Below are 19,417 nucleotides of genomic sequence, written 5' to 3' on the forward strand. Positions count from 1 at the left end.
GCTGCATGACAACCCCAGGGAAGAGAACATTGGGATACGGAGCAGGGCAGAGGGCAGACAGAACATGAAGGCGGGGTGTGGGCAGAAGGGGTCAGGAGATGGGGGCCATGCTGAGAGCATGATGGGTGTAGCGCCAGTCTCAGAACAAGCATGTGATCTTAGAGACTCTCCTTCCACTGAGCAGTTTAAAATCTCTCGAAACTGGTGGTTGCGGGCCCAGAAACATGGAGCAGGCACAGTCTGCTCCCCCTCTGGACATGGGCTAAGAAGGAAAAAATAAGCGAATGAGTGAATGAATGTCATAGCTATCATATATTGGACCTTCGTTATGTGCCTCTGCTAAACACGGTGTCTCCGTGCTTTCATTTAACCCTCAACATGCAGAGTCAGATACTACTATGATCCCATTTCAAAGATGAAGACGGTGAGGTCAGAAAGGGGAAATGTCTTGCCATGGTCCCATGGCTGTAAGGAGAAGGCTGGGACACCAGCCCTGGTTGTCCTGCTGCACCCCACTGCTTCATTAAGTACAAACTGGGGGATCATAGGCAGAGTGTGGGCAGGTAGAGAGTTGCCTATGGAAGGGTCGGAGAGGGAACAAGGACCCCTGCTTTAAAGCCATGGGGGCCTGGGGCATAGTGACCCCCTCCTGCAGGCCCCTCATGCAAGGAAGAAGTACCAAGACCTGAATCCAAGAACAGGAAAGTCATCACAGGAAGGGGCTGGCTTAACTCCCTTTGGAGTTTATGCCCAATCATTTTGTTATGGCATATCGTCCCCAAGTAGAGACTGGAACACACCTGGTGAGCTTTTTATCTGGTCAATGAATAAACAGTCACTCAACTGAGGACCCAGCATGAAGCACTATAGCATAGTAGCTAAAAGCCTGGCCTCTGGAGGCAGACTGTCTCCAATCCCAGCTCTGCCACTAGTAGCCGTCTGGCTTATAACAAATTATTCTCCATGCCTCAGTTTTCCCATCTCTAAAATGGGACTGTTGGCAGTGCTTAACATGTAGTAGGACCTCAATAAATGTTAGCTATCATGATTGTTCAGGGCAGGGCACCAGGCCTCAAGATGAACGAGGCACCATCTCTGTCCTTGAGGGGATCATGTATAAGGAGAATGGAAAAAGATAGCACTGTTTAAGTCAGTTATGGAGGTGAGCAAAGGGACCGTGGGAGACCAAGAAGGAAGCCCTTAACCTTGCCTGGCTCAGTGCTCTGGGGAGCTATGGAACAATCAGGGAAGGCTTCCCAGAGGTGGCAACACTAGGGCTGAGTCGTGAATGATAAATGGTGCTTACCAGGTAGACAAGAAGGGCAACGGCTTTGCAGGCAGAGAACCCAGACTGTGCAAAGGCCTGGAGGCATTCAGGATGTCTATAGCAGGCCATGGCAGGAGCTGAAGCTGGAGAGGTGGGCAGTGCCTTGTCTTCCAGAGACCTTGAATGTCAGGCTAAAAGATTGGGATTTCATCTTAGAAATGCCAGGAAGACCCTGAAGAAGGACAAGATGAGATTTATACTTTGGAAAGGGTGCCCTGCTGGTGAGTGGAGGCTGGAGCAGAGACGTGGAATGGGGAAGGCAGGAGGCTGAGTCCTGGAGCTCAAGCCCCAAGCTCACAGCTCACAGCTCACAGCTTCCTGCCAGACTCCTTCTGCGGGGGCTGAGGTGGGAGCCGGAGCTCAGCAGGACCAGAGAAGTTATTAATCACTCCACGACGTCGCAAGCCATGGTCCATTTGCTGCTTTTCTTGGTCTGTTTTGAAACTGTGAAATGAGCTCCAGTCTTCAAGGCGGCTATAATAACCATCCTGATTCTGACATTTAAATTACAGATGGCATTTTCAATTAAACAGGCACTCTCAGCAGGTTTAATTTAGCTATCAGTTCTGGTCTGTTCTTTAAGTGCTTTAAAAAAAAGGGGGGGGGGCCAACAGTGAATTCTAGGTCTCCTTCTAGGAGGAGGAAGGGTCTCTGAGATATGACACCAACTCTCATCTTCTAGCTCCCCCAGGGACTAACGCAGCCTCCTGTAAACAGTCACACTCCACTGAATCCACCCTCATTCACATCCAGAGGCACTCACAAAGCCACACACATAAATACAGACCCAGCCTCTCAGCTATAAGCCCAACAGCTTTGAGGTCATTTTTGCCACAGGTGTGCAGAGGCTATGCCTCTCCTGTCTGATCAGAGTCACAGTAAGAGATTCCAGAGCCAGACAAACTTCATGGAGGCCCATGCTCTACTACTAACTAGCTGTGTGACCTGGGACAAATTGCTCAACCTTGCTGAGCCTGTTTTCTCAGCTGTAAAATGAGAACGAAGATAAGGCCAAGTTGGAGTAATGTATTAAGGTGTCCAGCACTGGTGCAGGCTTATATGAATGCCCATTAATCCTTGTGCCTCCCCCGCTCTTTCCCTTAGAGTGTGCTTGCTATCCTACCGACTTGTGGTTCTCCCATTCAGGATTTCCACCCCTGGAGTCTATTTGGTGGTGGCAGGGTGCTGTCCGCGGTGCTGAACGACACCTATTGATCGCTCTTAGTTCCAGATGCGTTCTCTCCTGTCCGAGCGCAGTCTGGCAAGCTTGCTCTGAAAACCTCACCACCGCCCCCAAGGCAGCCACTGCAGATGACCTGGAAGACAAAGGCCCAAATGTCCTCCTAAGGTTCTGCCTCCCCATATCCCAAAGTGATTAAACTGAAGCAGGAGGCAGACACACCCGAAAGAAAAGTACCCTGACCTCCAGCCCATATGGACACAAAAAATTGCCAGCTTCAGCCAAGTAATAGTCCAGCTGCTGGGCTCCAGCATTTGTGTCTGAGGATTGTGTTGTTCTGGTTGATTCCCGCTCTCCTTTTGGGTTCTGGTTTTCTCTGGACTTTTGCTAGCTGAACAATAACCTTTGCCCTCTCCTCCCCTCAGCCCTAGTTCCACATGATCAGAAGTTGATCTGGAAGTGAGGGGAGAGGCAGTCCATGCAAATATACCCCAACTGGCCACTTCTGGCTTTTGCAAAGCCAGCTTCTCTCTGAAATACTGGAACCAGCACACAGTGCATGCTGGTTCCAAAAATCCACACTGTGCATCAGGTCAGGCCAAAGCTCCAGTCTACTCCAAGGCCAATAGACAGGGTGAACATCCTCCTGAAGACATTAGAAATTGGGGGGTAGGGGTCATGAGGCTGCAGCCCAGAATCTCAATAAAACAGCGTCTCCAAGGGAGGGTTTTAGAAGAGAGAAAATTCTCCCAGCCGAACCTTATTTGCGGAACATTAACAGTTCATAAAGCACTTTCTCAACCACCCACCTCATTGGTTCCAGCAGCAGTCGCATGTAGTAAGTACTATTATCCTATTTTATAGGGAAGGAAGCTGAGGTTCAAAGAAGTAGAGTAACTTGCCTAAGGCCACTGGGAAAAAGCAGCAGTATGTGGACTTGAACTCTCGACTTGGGAAGTCCCATTCTCCCTGTCCTCATGCCCCAGGCCACCTTACTCAGGAGGGTAGGGCAGTTGGCAGAAAACAAGGAGGGCCCCCCACCTCTACACACCTGCAATCGGTGCTTCCAAGGCAGGGCACACCTGGGCTCAGTAAGGCTGAAGCACCAGCTCCCCAGGCAACTCCTCTACTTTCACCCCCTCGCTGTCCTTTCCAGCATTTCTCATCCGAGTCTCTGTGCTCTGTTCCCTAAGCCACAGCCTTTAGGGGCAGCTGTGCCCAACAAGGCCCCCTTCAGAGGTCCCCACCTCTCCACTATGTGCTGGGCCTTGTAGGGGACTTGAGCCCCCTCCCTGCACACATCAAACCCAGATCAGACCAGTCCTTGGTGAGCACGCGGAGTGTGCCCAGTGCTTTACACAGAACAAACTTAACTCTGTGGAGTAGGCATCATGATGTCCATCTAAAAAAAAAAATCTTATTGAGATTCTGAGGGGTAAAGAACTTGCCCAAGGCCTCCACACTGCTCCAGGTGTCCCCACTCCTCCACGGGTCCATAAGCTTCCATCTCTCACACCACCTCTGCTGCCCCTTCCACAAACCCCTGTGGACCACGGCAAGCAGCTTTGGATGCCCCCACCCCCTGTCCTTCAGAGGGCCTCTTGCTCTGGCTCCTCTTCCAGAGCCCTAGAGTAGCCTTTATGTCCTCAAGGTAATATAATACTCATGAAATCGAGTATTTGTTTTGAGCCCTAACTGTGCCAGGGGTTGCACTGTGCTTCACACACCATCTAAGTTCATTCTCATGATCACCTAACAAGGTAGGCCCAATCTTTCTCCCTATTTAACAGAGGGAAAAACAAACTCAGAGAGGTCTGGAGTCTTACTTAGAGTCACACAGCCAGCAAGGGATGGAGCTGGTCACTCTGCACCCATGCCTGAGCGGGGGACCTCGGCACTCTGCTGCCTTTCAGAACCTGACTCCAGGTTGGCTGCTCTGTGTCTGTCAGCACCTCTTCCTCTGGCCCCTGAGGTCCCCTGTCCCCAGTGGGCAGGGGCCAGGTGGTCAGATCAGTCACCTGATGACCCCCCCCCCAGAAGCCAGGGGTCTGTCAGCTCTTCCCACTTCTTACCTCATTTCCTTTCTGGCTCCGGAGCCTTCCGGAAGCCTGCATGCCCCTCCCCAGCCTGGGTTCTCCTCCACTGAGAGGACAACGGTGTGGGATGCAACCTCCTCTCCACACACACCTGATCCCAGAACTGAGGTGGCTGACTCTCAAAAGAGGCATGTTCATTCCCTCCTGCAACATGGCCTCAGTTTCCTCATCTGTACCTGGAAAAGTGCAGAATAGGGGGTCCCTTGGGTGAAAACCCCTAAGACAAAATGTGCCGGCACTCCATGGTGAGTAGAAAACAAGCCTGCTCCTCTTCTCCAACCTCCTCCTCCTCCTTCCTTGACCCCCAGGGCAGATGTCTAATCAATACAGGAGAGTTCATCAGAATCTCTCAGCGTGGAGTGGGAGGTAGAGCTTGTAACATAAAAAGGCAACCACAATATTATAACACGACTTTATATTTGGAGAACATAAAACAGATACCCAGTGCTTTCACAATACAGGCTAAAGATAATCAAGCCTGACAAAATTGTCTTGGCCATTGGAGATAGTTCCTGCATGAGGGGGATCAGACAGCAAGGGGGCATGAAGAGGGCAGGTACCCCTGGAGAGTTGGCAGTGCCCACTGCAGGCTGAGCAGCTCTCAGCTCAGGGGCACAGAGCCCCCTCTGCCCCCACCCCTCTCTCCCTGACCAGGCCTCCAGCCCCTGCAGAGCTCTAGCCTCGGCCCCCTCCCCAGCAATTCTTTCGGCCCCAGCTCATTAGGCCTGAAAAACCTGCTCAAATCCAGGGGGAGGGTTTTTCAGCTAAAATAGCTCCAACTCGGGCTAGTTTTTTCCTCTCTTCCCCACATCATTAGTGAAAGTGCAATCTCTGCAGCTCCTGGACTGTGTGGGGTGAGGAAACCAGCCCCCCCCTCCCTGGGGCCCCCTGGCCAGGCAGAGGGCCAAGGCTGGGATCTGGCCTGGGGCTGGGCTGGGGGAGCAGATGGAGCGGGAGACCGTGAGAGAGGCAGAGGGAGTCTGGGCAGAGCCCCTCGTACCCTGCCCAGGTGGACACTGCATCCTCCTCACTGAAAATTGGAAGCCATCACTCTCAGCAGGACCGTGGTTGGCAGAATGCTTGCCCAATGCCCAGCGTTGTGCCAAGCACCCACTCATTCTCACCTGGAGCCCGTCAGGGGCAGGGCTCCCCCGCAGCACCCAGTCCCCCTTCTTTAACCCCACAGTATCTGCCCCCCTCTCTCAGCCTGTGGTCCCTACTGGGTGAGTCCATACCAGGCCTTGCCCACGGGAGGACCATAACTGGCTCAGAGACGGGCACATGAACCCACTGAACTTAATGCTGGGGGTGCCGGGCCCCTTCCAGAGTGAGCCTGCCTGGGATGAAGCCACACAGAGCCAAGAGACAAAGAGAAAACCCAAATTCTGAGTATGCCATTGGAGTCTCTGGATCCAGCTATACCTGAGAGAAATCGGCACTGGGCTTTTCTGTTATGTGAGGCCCAAATTTGCTTTTTATTAAACCATTCTGAATTGCATTTCTGTCGTTTGCAGCTGACAGATTGGCAACCAGTACAAGGATTTTCGTAAACCCATTTTTTGGATCGGGAAACTGACGCCCAAAGAGATTGAGCTACTCGTCCCAGGTCACACAGCTATGTCAGAGCAAAACCAGTACCACAGAGTGAAAAGCTCTCAATCCCAACTTGTTCCACCTGAGGTTTGGGACGGGGGGCAGGGGGATGGATTTGAGGCCATTTTCAGCTCAGCCCAGAGAAGGAGGGACAAAAAGGTAACAGGTTGTCATAGTTACTAGTTCACTGTGTGGCCTCAGACAAGCAACCTCCTCTCTCTGAGCCTCAGGCTGGGAACAAATGTCTCACCCTGCAGAATGCAGGTGGCCCCTTGGGCAGGTGAGATGGCTGCCTCTCACCACCACCCCCCACTGTGAGCGGGGGGCTTCCCCAGCCAGGCAACAGAGGCCCCTGTGGTTATCAGACACTCCCCACCAACATGCACACTCCACCTGGTTTTAAATGTCTCTCAAGAGCAAATTCAATTTGGTATAACTCCACCAGCTCTGCAGTGCAGAATTCATCAGATGAGGAGCCTGCTTTTGGGGGAATAATTCATTTTCCGGTGTTGGAGAGCAGAGTAATTGATCCAGGGGGCCAATGCCTCCCTCCCTTCTCCCTCCCCAGGACCATCTGATTCCAAATGCAGCCCAAGACTGTTAGGTCAAAGTCACAGCAATAAATAGGAGGGGAGCTTCTGCTTTAATATATTGGATTATTCTGCTCAGTGGTGACGAAAAACAAGATTTAATTCCCTGAGAAACGCCAGCTGAGAAAATCATTTCCCTGCCTGCTTTCTTCCTTCCCTTTTTTTTTTCTTTTTATTTTTCCCAAAGACATCTTTGTCTTTATGCAGGCCATGAGGGCCTTGCTACACCGTGAACAGCAAGAGATTTCTCTGCACCTGCCTAGGGTCTTCTTCTATCTTAAGAGAAGGTTCAGGATCCTCTTGGCCCACCACCCTCAATCATGGGTCCCTAAAGACACGGATTTCTGCTCAAATCCACACAACACTGTGGTGCTTATCACGTTGATAAATTATAACAATAAGCTCCAGGAAATGACGGTTACTACCACACCTCCAACTTATGGGACAGGAGCAAGAGCTGGCTAGATTTACCTTTCTATTACTCCTCAGATCAAGAGTCCACTCACTGCTTCCTCCAGGAAGCCCTCCCTGATTAAGGTCCAAGTTAGATGCCTCTCCTCTGGGTTCCAAAATATGGTGGGCCTTTTTCTCGTAGGCCCTTTTACTATTAGCCTATAAGCTGCCAGATTTATTCATTTTACTTTTTTAACAAACTCACATATAATACTTGATATGTGCAAGCCCTGATCTTCACAAATACTACTTCATGCATTACAAATTATTCATTCATTCGATCCTCATAACAACCCTATGAGGTAAGTACTATGATCAGCCCTGTTTTACAGACAAGGAAGCTAAGTTGCTGACTGGTTAAGTGACTTGGACAAGGTCACAGAGCAGGGAGGGTCAAAACTGGCAATCTAGGTATCACCCCCTTTAGTTGGTGAGCTCCCAGCAGGACAAGGCCTTCAGGGGTTCACTGGACCCTGAGACCCACACTCTTCACCAATCCCACCCTGTACAGGACCGGAATCTGCCATGAAAGTTGTGGGACAGCCCCTTGGTGTGGACAGGACTCCCTCCCTGGGGTGGATTCCAGCTGTGTGGTCTCTGGCAAGCCTGCGTTCTCTGGCAATCAGTGAGAGCCACAGTCTCTCACGTGGGAAGGAAAACAGTGCCTAGGTGTGCTGGAAGGATCCAAAAGCCACACACCGATGCCTAGCACATAGTGAGCGCTCGATAGGTATGCAATGCCATGAACTAGAAAATGCGGACTTCAGGGATACTCTTGCCATGCTCAGAAAATAATAGAGCCTTATCAATCCCAGTAAATGAAGCAAGGCCTGAGATCTGGATGGAACGATGGGTTTTTCTTAATAGTACTAGTAAGACGGGTGAGTTGCCAAGAATTACCAAGAAGAATTTTGCAATCATGCACAATCCATTTACTTCTGGGAGCTACCAGGATGTAAGAGAGTCTGAAACGGGGACCTACTGGGCCAGAAATGGCAATTGAGGAATGTTTCATTCATTAAAGTGTGGGTTGAATGCCTTTCAAGTGCATTGAAGCAACATGGAGTTTGGGAGGAGCACAAGCCCCAGGGCCCCTCGGATCCAGGGCCACCCCAGTTAGCTCTGCAGGTTACAGTTTGTGATCTTAACCACTAGACCCTCCTCTCAGCACCTCAGACTTCTCTTCCGTAAATTGGGATGACGAGTGAAGCCTCCCCCCAGGGGCTGCTACAGGGAGTCCGTGAGATGTTGCAGACGGGTAGGAAATTGACAAATGTTAGTCTCCTCCCCTACCTCCCACCCCTGCCTCTCCACAGTGGCCCCAGCAGTGTTGCAGTCCACCTGACCCACTTGGCCCCCTGTCTTATACAAAGAACCCAGCAGGTGCTAGGACTGGGTCTGGAAGCTTGGGTGCTTAAGCTCCTCATAGCTGCAAAGCAGGTTGGCAAGTGCGGTTGCAGGTCCCATTTTGCAGCTGAGGACGAGGGGCAAAGCCAGGTGAAATCCAAGTGTTTCTGTCTCCAAATCCATGCTCTGAACCCCAATTCCTGGGACAGGAAAAGAGGACGGCAAGCAGGGTGGGGAAGAAGCTGGAAACCCCTACATGCAAGTTCATTTACCAAAGGCAACCCCAGAATGGAGCCCATGAGGCTGAGACAGGTCACATAGTGATACCCTAAGGGAGGAAAGGCAGGGAAGGGTGTCAGCTGGCCTGGGATGGAGATGGGGCCTCAGGGAGCAAATGCCTTGTAAGTGCAGGGATGCTCCCTGATGTTCCCAGGGAGCTTCCTCCTTGTCCTACAAACCTCAGCTGGTATGGAAGGTATTTCATACCCTTCATATCCCCCGCCTTGGCTTCAGCCCCTTCTCTCATCCAGGCAGTTCTTCCTTACATCTAACTGAAATTTTTCCTGTTGCATCACCAGCAGACCCCTGCTGGAGCACTAAGAGACAGCCCCCAGCTCTGCCCACCCTGTCTGCAGAGTTAGTGGTGCTCCTGGCTCAGGGCGGTAATCCTGCTGACAATTAATTGGCTTTTGTTGGAGAAGAATGAATACCATCTCATCTTAATCTTCTTCATTATTCTCCTTGTTCAGCAGAGTCAACACAAGATTAGGTTTAATTTACGGGGGGAAAAAAATAGCAAAGTCATTACTCACCAGGAGATCAGAACTGGATCTGCCTGGGTGTTCTGGGTTCACTGCAAGCGAGGGGCCAAGAGGAAGGCCCAGGGCTCTGCCAAGTTAGCAAGGGTGGTGGGAGGAAGGTGGTGTCTAGGCCCCCAGACCTATTGGGGGCTGGATTCCCGGAGACCACAAGTCCTTCCTAGTTTTATAGGACTCTAACCTCAGAGGACCTCGCATCATAAGTATTTCTCAGGAGCCTCTGGCATTAGAGCAGCCCCAAAGCAGGCAGGAGGCCCAGCCCCTCAGGCCCAGACTCAGCCCCAGACAATAACTCAGGCTCCAAATTCAAATCCCCTCTGCAGATACCCTCTTCCTCTGCAGAGAACTGGGCAAGAGGAGCCCAGCCTGGGAACTCCCTTGACAATGCTGACACCTAGTGGTGGTTTGAAGAACTGGTCCTTCTTCCCTCCTCCCTATACAACCGCTACTGAACATATAACCATGCCTACGAAAATCCAGGTTTACAAAGAAAACAAATCAGAGACGAAAGTTTTCCCATTGCAAAACTGCTAAATAGAAGGCTCCACTAAGAAATCTGAAAGAAAATTCATTTTGCCTTCCCCAACCCCATAACCAAAATGGCCCAGAAACACTTAGCATCCCCTCCTTCTGCCTGGGGCAATCAATAATATGCTTAAAAGGCCTGGAGCCTCACAGCCCCGGTCATCTCCACCACTTCAATGCTTCCTCACGTCAGAGCCCCTAGTTTCTGCCCTGGCTCTGTCCCCTGGCATGTGCCCATCTCTGACCCTGTGCCAGAGGGAAATGGCTAGTACCTGAGCTGGGAATTCAGCTCAGGATTTGAAACTGGAAAGCCATGACTATCTGCACATTGTGTATATCCCCGGACAAGTTACCCAACATCTTGGAGTCTAAGCTCTTTCATCTATGAAATGGGAATATCTGTATCTACCGGAGAGGGCCACTGAGCAGATCGAAGAGGCCTGTGTGCTTAGCACAGGAATTGACTCCCAGCAGGTCCCAACGGATGCCTGTTATCATCCCCATCACTGCTGTTATCAGCAGCATCCTGTTCATCCTGTTACTCTTGGGAAATTTGGTTTCATCACCTTGACTGTAAGTTGCTCCTGTCTAACTCCCCATTCTCAGGTCCTGCTGGATAGAGCAAAGGTTTTTCCTTAAAACATGTACACCTTGTAAGACAGAGCACACAGTAAGTGCTCAGGAAACTCTCGGGATTGCCTGCCTATATCTCCAACCTCATGTCAAACCATTTCCCTACTTGCTCACTGATCTCCAGTCTTTCTGATCTGTAAATGAGTTCATTCCCACCTCAGGGCCTTTGCACTTACTGCTCCTACAACGTTCTTCCCCCAGATATCTGCATGGCTGGTTTCCCCTCATCCTTCAAATGTCCCTTCCTCAAAGAGGTCCTCCCTGATTACTTTGACCAAAATGACCACTCTCACTCCCTAGTTTGTTTACTTCACTATAGAAGTCAAGTGCCTAAGTGGCTAAGTGGAATTCCAGTTCCACCACATATTAGCTCTGTGCCCTCAGGCAAGTTGCTTAACCTCTCTATGCTCCAGTTTTCTCACCTGTAAAAATGGAAGTAATAATACTTCCCCTCCATAAGGTTATTTTAAAGAATCAATATATATAAATCTCTCAGAGAGTATTGCCTGGTATATATATTAAGGGCTCTATCGTGTTGATAATTATTTATTTAGATGCTTGTATTTAGGTTTCTCCGTCTAGACTGTATATTCCAGGGGACAGAGTCCTCATCTGGTTTTACCCTTCCTGGCAGATAGTAGGTGCTCAATAAACACTGATTGATTAGAAAGGACCTTCGGGAACATGCACCTCTCTCTCCTGAGCCGATGTTCAGGTGCCATTGAGCCATGTGGCTAACCTGTCCGCTATCCACACTCCCCATTGTTCAGAGAGTGCCCTGAGACGCCCCCTGCTGGACGTCATAGGTTTTTCCCTTGAAGGAAGCCGACATCTGCAGTCCTATAATCAATGTTGCAGGGGGCGGGGGGGGGGGGGGGGGGGGGGGGTTAGTGGTTAAGTGCCCGCTCTTTGAAGCCCATTGCACCTAGGCTGAACCTTCTGCTTCTCCAATGAATCTGTGAGTCATCTGCCGAGTCTTGGCTCCTCAGTATCCTCATGTGTACAGCAGGGTTAACGATGCCCTCTCCCCCTTCCCCATCTCCGACTGGGTCATGGGGGTGGTGTGACAGGCCGTGCTCCATGCACAGTGAGCTTTGCTGGCCCACCTACCCCCGAAGCATCAGCCCTTTTTTTAAAAGATTTTATTTGACAGAGAGAGACCGAGCAAGAGAGAGAACACACGCAGGGGGAGTGGGAGAGGGAGAAGCAGGCCTCCCGCTGAGAAGGGAGACCAATTCGGGGCTTGATCCCAGGACCCTGGGATCATGATCCGAGCCGAAGGCAGTCGCTTAATGACTGAGCCACCCAGGCGCCCCAGCATCAGCCCTTTGATGACTCAGGAGCAGCTCTCTGGTCTTCCCAAGCTGAATACCACCATTGTATCCAACTAGCCTCTAGTGACAGGCACTCAGGGACAGTGGGTCTGAAGCACCCCATTATCTGAGCCCCTCAGGTCTCCTCTGTGGTTCCCATGCCCTGGGGTCTCAGGGCAAAGAATCTCGTCTCTGGGTTTCTGGCTCCCTCCTCTGAGAGCAGACAGTTGGCTGCAGGTGGCCTCGCTGGGCTTGCATCTTCCTTCCCCACTCCCCTATCCCCGCTTCCCTGGCTGCTCTGTCTCCCCCATCGCAGCAGTCGGAGGTTTCTCTGTGCCCTCTCCCACCTCACCCCACATTCGTCCCCAGCCCTCACCAGCGGCCTTGGCTTTGGCTGCTGGCTCCATACACTGCCAATCCTCCAGCCCAGAGCCCCAGACCCTTCATGGGCCTCTCTTCTGACGGCCCCATGGTGGGGGGAGCTCCTCCACCTGCAGGACCTCCCATGCCCCCACATCACAGCCCTGACATCTGGTCCCCACAGGCACCTGGACGCAACTCCTGGCTCTCACGCTCGCGGAGTCTCCATCCAGCCTCTTCCTGAAACCTCCCGGCTGGAGGAGGAGTGGGAGGTCCCAGGCCTCTCCCAACTCACCCTCATGGGGCTCACCACACGCCCACCCTAGTCCATCGCCCCAGAGCACTACCTTGCCTATTGCTCTTTCGTGTAAACCTAGAAACTCATGGGGGGTGACCCTCTTCCTCCATGGCTTTCATCAAACCCATCAAGGCATCAATTCCCCTGATCGGCAACTCAGGTAATTGTGGACGGTGCCTTCCCCGCCAGAATGTGTGAGATCCCCTAGAAAGGACTAAGGATGCCCATAGGGCAGGGGCTCTGCCTCCACCTTCAGATTGGGAGTTCTAAGAGAGGCTGAGGATGCCCCCAGAGCTGGGACTCTAGCTGGAGCCCCCCCAAGACACTGGATATCTCTTCCCAGGGCGCCCCATCTTCCTGGGACAAAGAGTGTCTCCCTCACCCCTGGAATCTCAAGGCCCTGCACAGAGCCTGGCCCCAGGGCTGGGGCTTCAGGAATGGTGAGTGAATGAATGAACCAGTGAACAAGTGCAGGCCGGCCCAATTTAAACCCCGCAATCCCATCTGACCAGCAGGTGGCACCAGGGCTCAGAATCAAAGGAAAGCCGGAGGGCCACTGAGATTTTATTGGTCACCATTTCCAAGAGGAGAGCAGCTGTGTGGAGACACTCAGTCACCCCAGGACCAGCAGCTGAGCGTCCTGGGGAAGGGCTGGGTGTGATAGCTGCTGGGGAGGCCAGAAAGACTGCCGGGCGCCACACCCCTGCCCCTTCTGCTCAAACCAGTGCTAAGGGGCCAGCCTCTGGGTAGGGCTTGGAAAAAGACCAAAGACCAGATGCGAATGATTCCTGTTCAATCCAACACCAGGCCCGAGAGGATGGCATGAAGGGCGCATGAGCTAAGAGGGACACCACGTTGCTCCCCCAGCCACCCTCCCCATCTCCCCATCCCCACCTGGGCCACTGGCATCCATCCCGGGGCCCAGGAGAGTTCGTATTCTAGGTGAGGTGCTGCCAACCCCCCCCCAATGATCCTGCCCTCAGAAAGGAACGGGATGGGGATCAAGGGATCCAGAGAGGCCTGGAGGACAACCCCCACACACACACCCTGTCCTGGCCTCTGGGCAGCTTGGGTGTCAGTCAGGCGCCAGGCCCAGCTCCCCACTCCTCACCCTCACAATCCCAGCCTTTGTCCAGCCGGCCCAGGCCTGGCTGGCTCTGCACCGGCCCAAGGGCCCCTGGAAACCAGAGCAGCTGGAGCCCCACCAAGTATTTTTCCAGGCAGTCCAGGGGCCCTCAGGAGACAGAGAAGGATGCAAAGGGAGAGGTATTCATTCGTCCGTTTGTTCATTCATTCCTTCCTTGGACAAATAGTTTTATTAAGCGCCCACTTTGTGGCAGGCACTGTAGTAGGGGCAGGGGGTTCAGCGGTGGGCCCAGCCCAGGCCCATACCCTCACCCATCTCATTTTCCAGATGCAAATATATGCCAACACAACCCCTCCTTCCCAGTGTGGGGGCTGGGCTTGGAGTATGGGGCAGGAGAGGAGTGGGGGGTGAGGATGGGAAAGGTGAGGATGCTAACTACTAAGACCTATGTACCCCAGACCTCTGCCCCTCCAAGGCGGCTGAGGTTGGAGAAGGGGGGGGGGTCACTCAAGGCTCCACCCACACGCTGCTGTTGGTCACCCGGGCCCCGAACCAGCCCTTCCAGTAGACGGAGTCCTGACCCCCGTGCTCGAAGCGGACAAAGCGGACGCCGGGCCCATAGTCGGTGAAGGTGTGCGAGATCTGGGGAGTGGAGGCAGGAGGGTCAGGTTAGGGCCCTGGTGCCTCCCCCAGCCACCCCACCCCGGCGCACTTTCCCGCCTCTAGCCTCCCCTCGATTTCTCAGCCTGGGTCCCTCTTCCACACCTCTCCGCCAAGTCGGCCCCATCCTCGTTCCGTTGGCGGGGTTACCACGAGCCCCGCCCCTCGTTCCCAGGCCCCGCCCCGCCACCCGGAGCCTCTAGGCTCACCTGCATCCAGCCCCCATCGTCGCTGTCTGGGGGCACGGCCACCTGCCCGCTGCTGAACTCGGCCAGCACGTCCTCGTGCTCCGACAACAGCTTCACGGTGAGCTCGTACAGGCAGCCGGCGTCGCCGCGGCCCGAGTACCTGCCCCGAGGGAGGGAGCGAGTGCCGGCCGCGCCCTGCTGAGCCGCTACTGTGGGCCGGGCCCGCTACACAGGTTCTCATTTCCGCCTAACCCGGTGGCCGGTACTACCAAGGTCCCCGTTTTACAGATAAGGAAACTGAGGCCACAGAGAGAAAGGACTCGCCCAAGGTCCAAACCCAAGGACTACACCCAGGTGGGCCAGACCCAACTCTGAGGCTAAAGCCAGCCCACAGTGACATGTTTTGTTTTTTGATTGCCAACATTTAGAAATCAGGAGGGGAGGGGGAGTTCCACCTTCTGAAAAACCCCTGGCCCACGTGACCACAACCACTAGAGTTGGGAGGCAACAGCCCCTGGAACAGGGCAGCGTCTCCAAGTTGCCCCCCACCACACACACACACACACACTCCCTCCTTCACCCCGTCCCCTTTCCCTTCCCCACAGTCCTGGCCCATCCCGACGGCCGCTCACCAGTCCTTCGCCACGATGGCCGGCTGAGTGGTGTCCAGCAGCTCCTCCCAGTAGCCCTCGGCCTGCAGGTCAACGACCTGAGCTTTGCGACACCACCTGGGGAACTGGAGTTAGGAGGGAGTGGCGACCCCTCTCCCCCGCTTTGCCCTCCATCCCCCTTCTCCTTACTCAAAGGAGGAGGCGAAGTACTTCTTGACGCTCTCATCGTGGATGAATTCCACCCCACAGTCTCCGGGCAGGTCCTCCACCCTCCAGCCGTCCCCACCGTGCTCCACATCGCACCAGCCCTCCAGGTCCTCTGTAGGAACACGACAGCCCCACTCTGGTCACCCACTCCCTGCTGAGGGTGTGGCAGGGCTGGCCCTTGCTACTATAGTTTGGGGGGGGGTGCAGGGCTGGGCAACGTGGGACTTGAACGGTGGGCTGGGCAGGTGATGGTGCGGGTAGAACGGGAGGCCCTTCCTGTCCGTCCCCAGATCCTCTCTCCCTCCTGGGAGGGTCCTGCCGAGGGCCGGTCTTGCCCCAGCTCGCTGAGGGGGTTAGGACCTGGGAAAAGGGACCCCCAGGGAACAGGCGGCCAGGGAGGCAACCACAGGTACAGTATGTGTTGGGGCCACTCTGCAGGGCATTGCGCCAGGGCTTTATCTCATTGAGCCCTCCAAAGCGGGCTAGCCTTGTTCCGGCCCATTTTGCGGCAGGGCAAGTTGAGCTCGCCGAGCCCCTCACCTTCCCCGCACGGATTGCGCAGCAGGTTGCGCCGCCGCTTGCTCAGGAAGTAGAACTGCTGCCAGTGGTCGCGCTCGTCCTCGGCGCCGCCCTCGGGCACCAGCCCCTCCTGCTGGCATTTGAGCAGCCAGAGAGGGGCGCCGTCCACCAGCTCCTTCCAGCGCAGGCACACCAGGCGGCAGGCCTGCACCAGCTGGGCGGCGGGCAGCTCGGCCAGCACGCGCAGCAGCAGCGGCTCCGGCAGCTCGGCCAGGTACGCGGCCGCCTCCGCCGCCGCCGCCGCCGCCGCCTCCTCCTCTTCTTCCTCCTCCTCCTCCTCCTCCTCCTCCTCGGGCCGCTCCTCCCCGGCGCTCGCCTCCTGCGCGCCCGCCTCCTCCTGCTGCCCCTCCGGGCTCACCTCCTCTGGCTGGCCCATGCTCTCTGCAGGCGGGGGTGGGGGGCTGTGACTCCGCTCAGACTGTCCCCCTCCGAGCCTGAGAACCCCCGTGTGTCGGCTATCTGCCTCCCACCCAGCCTCGGGCAATCCGCAGCTGGGCCCCATGATTCTGCGCCCAGAGACTGGTGCCCAGTGGGGGAGGCCCACCCAAGGGGGTGGGGGCGGGGTGAGGGCCACAGACCAGCCGCCAGTCCCAAGAGTGGCCTCAGAGACCTCAGTTGTCCCTGCAGGGCCAGTAAACCTGAGAAGACAACAGCAACTGGTAATATTCCTATAAGGGCATCCATCTATTGCAGGAACTTGACTCCATGTATCACACATCCACTCCTTTATCCTTACCACCACCCCCTGAGATCCCTGCTCCCCTCGCCTCCTCCGGGGGGAGTGCTCCCAGACTTCGCACCACCACATCTTCCCACTGTGGAGTTCCTGTCCTTCCTAGCTCTTGTCCTAGCGTGTGTTGGCTTGCAAACACCTCTCTCAGGACCAGACTGAGCGTGAGAGGGCAGGAACTGGGTCTGGGACACTCACTGGTTCATCCCAGTGCCTGGCATCTGGAACCCTCCCTGGCATGCTGTCAGCAGCTAATGTTTCCTGGGCATTTAGCAAGAGCTAGGCATTGTTCTAAGCAGTTTCTTTACTCTGAATCCTTACAGCATCTCTGCGAGGCTCTTCCTACTGCCGTTGCTATTTCATTGATGAGGAAGCTGAGGCGTAGAGAGGTGAAACCACAAGGGATCACATAGCAAATGAGCAGTCGGAGCCTGGACTTGAACCCAGGCAGTCCAGCTCCAGAGCCACCATTAACCACCGTGCCCTCGATAAAATAATGTATTGACTTTGGAGGCACTGTTATGAGTTTGATTTTTGACTCGCCAAAGGTTGCACCACTGGTACGAGGGCAGGGCTGTGGGGATCTGAGGCTGAAGGGAAGGGAGCACAGGGGTTGGAACCCCCTGCCAGCCACAGCTGTGTGATGTGGGGGCTCGCTAGAACAGAGCAGGTATACGGAACAAGGAGATATAATAAATGCTGGAGAAACGAAGGTCCTTTCACTCCCTTTTTTACCTACCCTCAGCCCTCTGTTTCCTCCTCTGTGGAATGGGAGTAATCATTGGGCCAGGCCATTCAAACAAGCACTGATGTTCCGATCCCCTGAGGAGGGGGCCAGGGCACTCTAAATTGTAAAGAGGGGGCAGATGTCAGGAGCTACAGGCTGGGCGGTCTCCTGGAACCCAGCCGGCCTCAGCTGGGCCATCAAAACCTTGAGTAAGCAGATACTGAGCCCACAGTGTCTCAGGAGGAGAAAGACACAGTGGCGAGGAGATGGGGCCACTCCAGATGATGGGGGAGGAGGGGCAGTGCTCTCAGAGCTAGGATGGGGGGGTGGGGGTCCTAAGGGCTAGAGCCGGGAAAGCCCAGGAGGTGCTAGAAACAGGCTGAGCTGTGGGGGAGGGAACAGGCAGGGCCTAGACCCAAGTCTGTGTGTTGCCAGGACACCAGCCTGCCAGTGCTTACCTCCCCACACCAAATGTGGTATGTCTCTCCTCCCACAGTCAGACCCTCAAGATGAATCAGGGTTTACCTCTTCTTCAGAACCCAGAGCACAGTCAGTTCTCATATATCTTACTTAGTGAATCTTATTGAGCATAACACTTTCCTTCATTAATAGCTCTCTTTTTTTTTGCCACATCTTTATGATGTGGGGGTTTACCCTTTCTTTTTTGCCAGGAAGAAACTGAGGCCCCGTGAGGCTTACTAGCTTCGCCCAGGAACAATGGGTGTGCAGAGAGGAAAATGCCAGGTCCCAAAGCCACATCACCCGTTTGTCTTGCTGCCCACAGCTCTCTGGGGAGCTGGGCCCCGTGTCCTCACCTCTCCACCTTTCCCCCTGCCCTGCCCTGGCCCTGCTGGACACCTGATGCTCCCCGGAAAGGTGCACCTTGCCCGGTCCCCTCTTCTGGCCTCAGGCCTGGCACTCCAGGCCCCAGATCTGATTACCGCGCCCCCCCCCCCCTTTCCAGCACACACAACTCTCCACATTGTTGCCATCGGAAAGTTATCTGGCCCCTGGAAGCTGCCTCCCAGGCTGACTCACTCACCTGCACTGGGCCCTGGAGTCCAGGGAACAGCTGAGCCCTGGGAAAACGCAGGAGCCCATTCTGGGACCCTATAGAGGGTGTGGCAAGGGGGTCATGGATTGGGGAGCAGGGGCTGAAGGAGCTGGGAGTTTCAGGGCTAGAGGAGAGGGGCTTGGCCTCCTGAGCATGCATCAGTATTTCTGGTGGCCTGCTCAAAGCAAGGCCCACTCTCAGATGGGCCCGCTGGGGCAGGGGTGGGGGAATCTGCAGGCAGGTCTTTTTCCCACCCTGACTCAGCAGGCAACCCCTAGAGGCTCAGTAGGGAGTTCAAGGGATGGGGAGGGGGGGTCTCTGGTGCCAGACAAGATGACTGGGCAGTCTCTGAGGGCCCTGAGCACAGGCGAGAGCTATGCCCCAACTCTCCCTCACGGCTGGCCTGATCCCCACTGGGCAACCGGCCACCCAGTTGAAGAGCAGCCCCTCCAGCCAAGGGAGCCCAGGAGGAAGAGTGGGATGGGGTGGGGAGAGGCTGGTAACCCCAAGAAATCCATGGGGATACAGGCAGCTCAAGGGCCAGAGCTGACAAATGAAAGAAGTTGATGGAAGAAAAGGCTTGCAGCCTCCTGCATCCCAGATGGGTCCCAGACCCGGACCCAACAGACCCTCAGGAAGCTGAGAGACGGGAACGTGGGATTACTCCTATGCTATTTCCGTGGTAAATAGGACCCAGGAGCCTGTCACCTCTGGAGGCCTCCAGCCAGACAGAGGGCTGCGCTCTTTTAAGACTGTCTCAAGGGCTTTGCTTGGATGAAAGTTTGCCCCACTGGGTGTCGGGGACCCCCTCGCTCTCTGATGCCCCCTCTCTGTAGCAGTCGCCCGCCTGCCCCAGTCTCCCCTCCCGGGCTGAGCGAGTGGATCCGGGTGGCGGCAGCTACCTGGTTCACCGTCTCCGTCCATCGCTGCGGAGGGCGGTCTTGAGAGGAGGAGGAGCCGTAGCGCTGCGGGGCTGCGGGGCTGTCAGAGTCCCGCGGCGGCGGCGAGTCCAGGCGCTGCCGGCGTCTAGGTCGGGGCCGG

General features: G+C 54.8%; 1 protein-coding gene across 1 annotated transcript; it reads right to left on the reverse strand.

Moving 5' to 3' along the window:
* Positions 1-13,818: 13,818 nt before the first annotated feature.
* On the reverse strand, positions 13,819-19,417 carry FBXO2 (F-box protein 2). Its single transcript, XM_027568745.2, has 6 exons — positions 19,279-19,417; positions 15,827-16,246; positions 15,269-15,398; positions 15,101-15,196; positions 14,490-14,628; positions 13,819-14,262 (listed from the first exon to the last, which is right to left on the reverse strand). The coding sequence occupies exons 1-6, from the start codon at positions 19,298-19,300 to the stop codon at positions 14,128-14,130; spliced, it is 942 nt and encodes a 313-aa protein (XP_027424546.1). The 5' UTR covers positions 19,301-19,417; the 3' UTR covers positions 13,819-14,127.

The sequence above is a fragment of the Zalophus californianus genome, chromosome 4 (genome assembly GCF_009762305.2).
Source record: "Zalophus californianus isolate mZalCal1 chromosome 4, mZalCal1.pri.v2, whole genome shotgun sequence".
NCBI lineage: Eukaryota > Metazoa > Chordata > Mammalia > Carnivora > Otariidae > Zalophus > Zalophus californianus.

Coding starts and splice junctions, on each gene's coding strand:
- FBXO2 (XM_027568745.2), bottom strand. CDS start 19,300: ATGGACGGAGACGGTGAACCAG. Junction 16,247..19,278: donor GGACGGAGACGGTGAACCAG/GTAGCTGCCGCC, acceptor CCCCGCCTGCAG/AGAGCATGGGCCAGCCAGAG. Junction 14,263..14,489: donor ACGATGGGGGCTGGATGCAG/GTGAGCCTAGAG, acceptor TCCACTCCCCAG/ATCTCGCACACCTTCACCGA.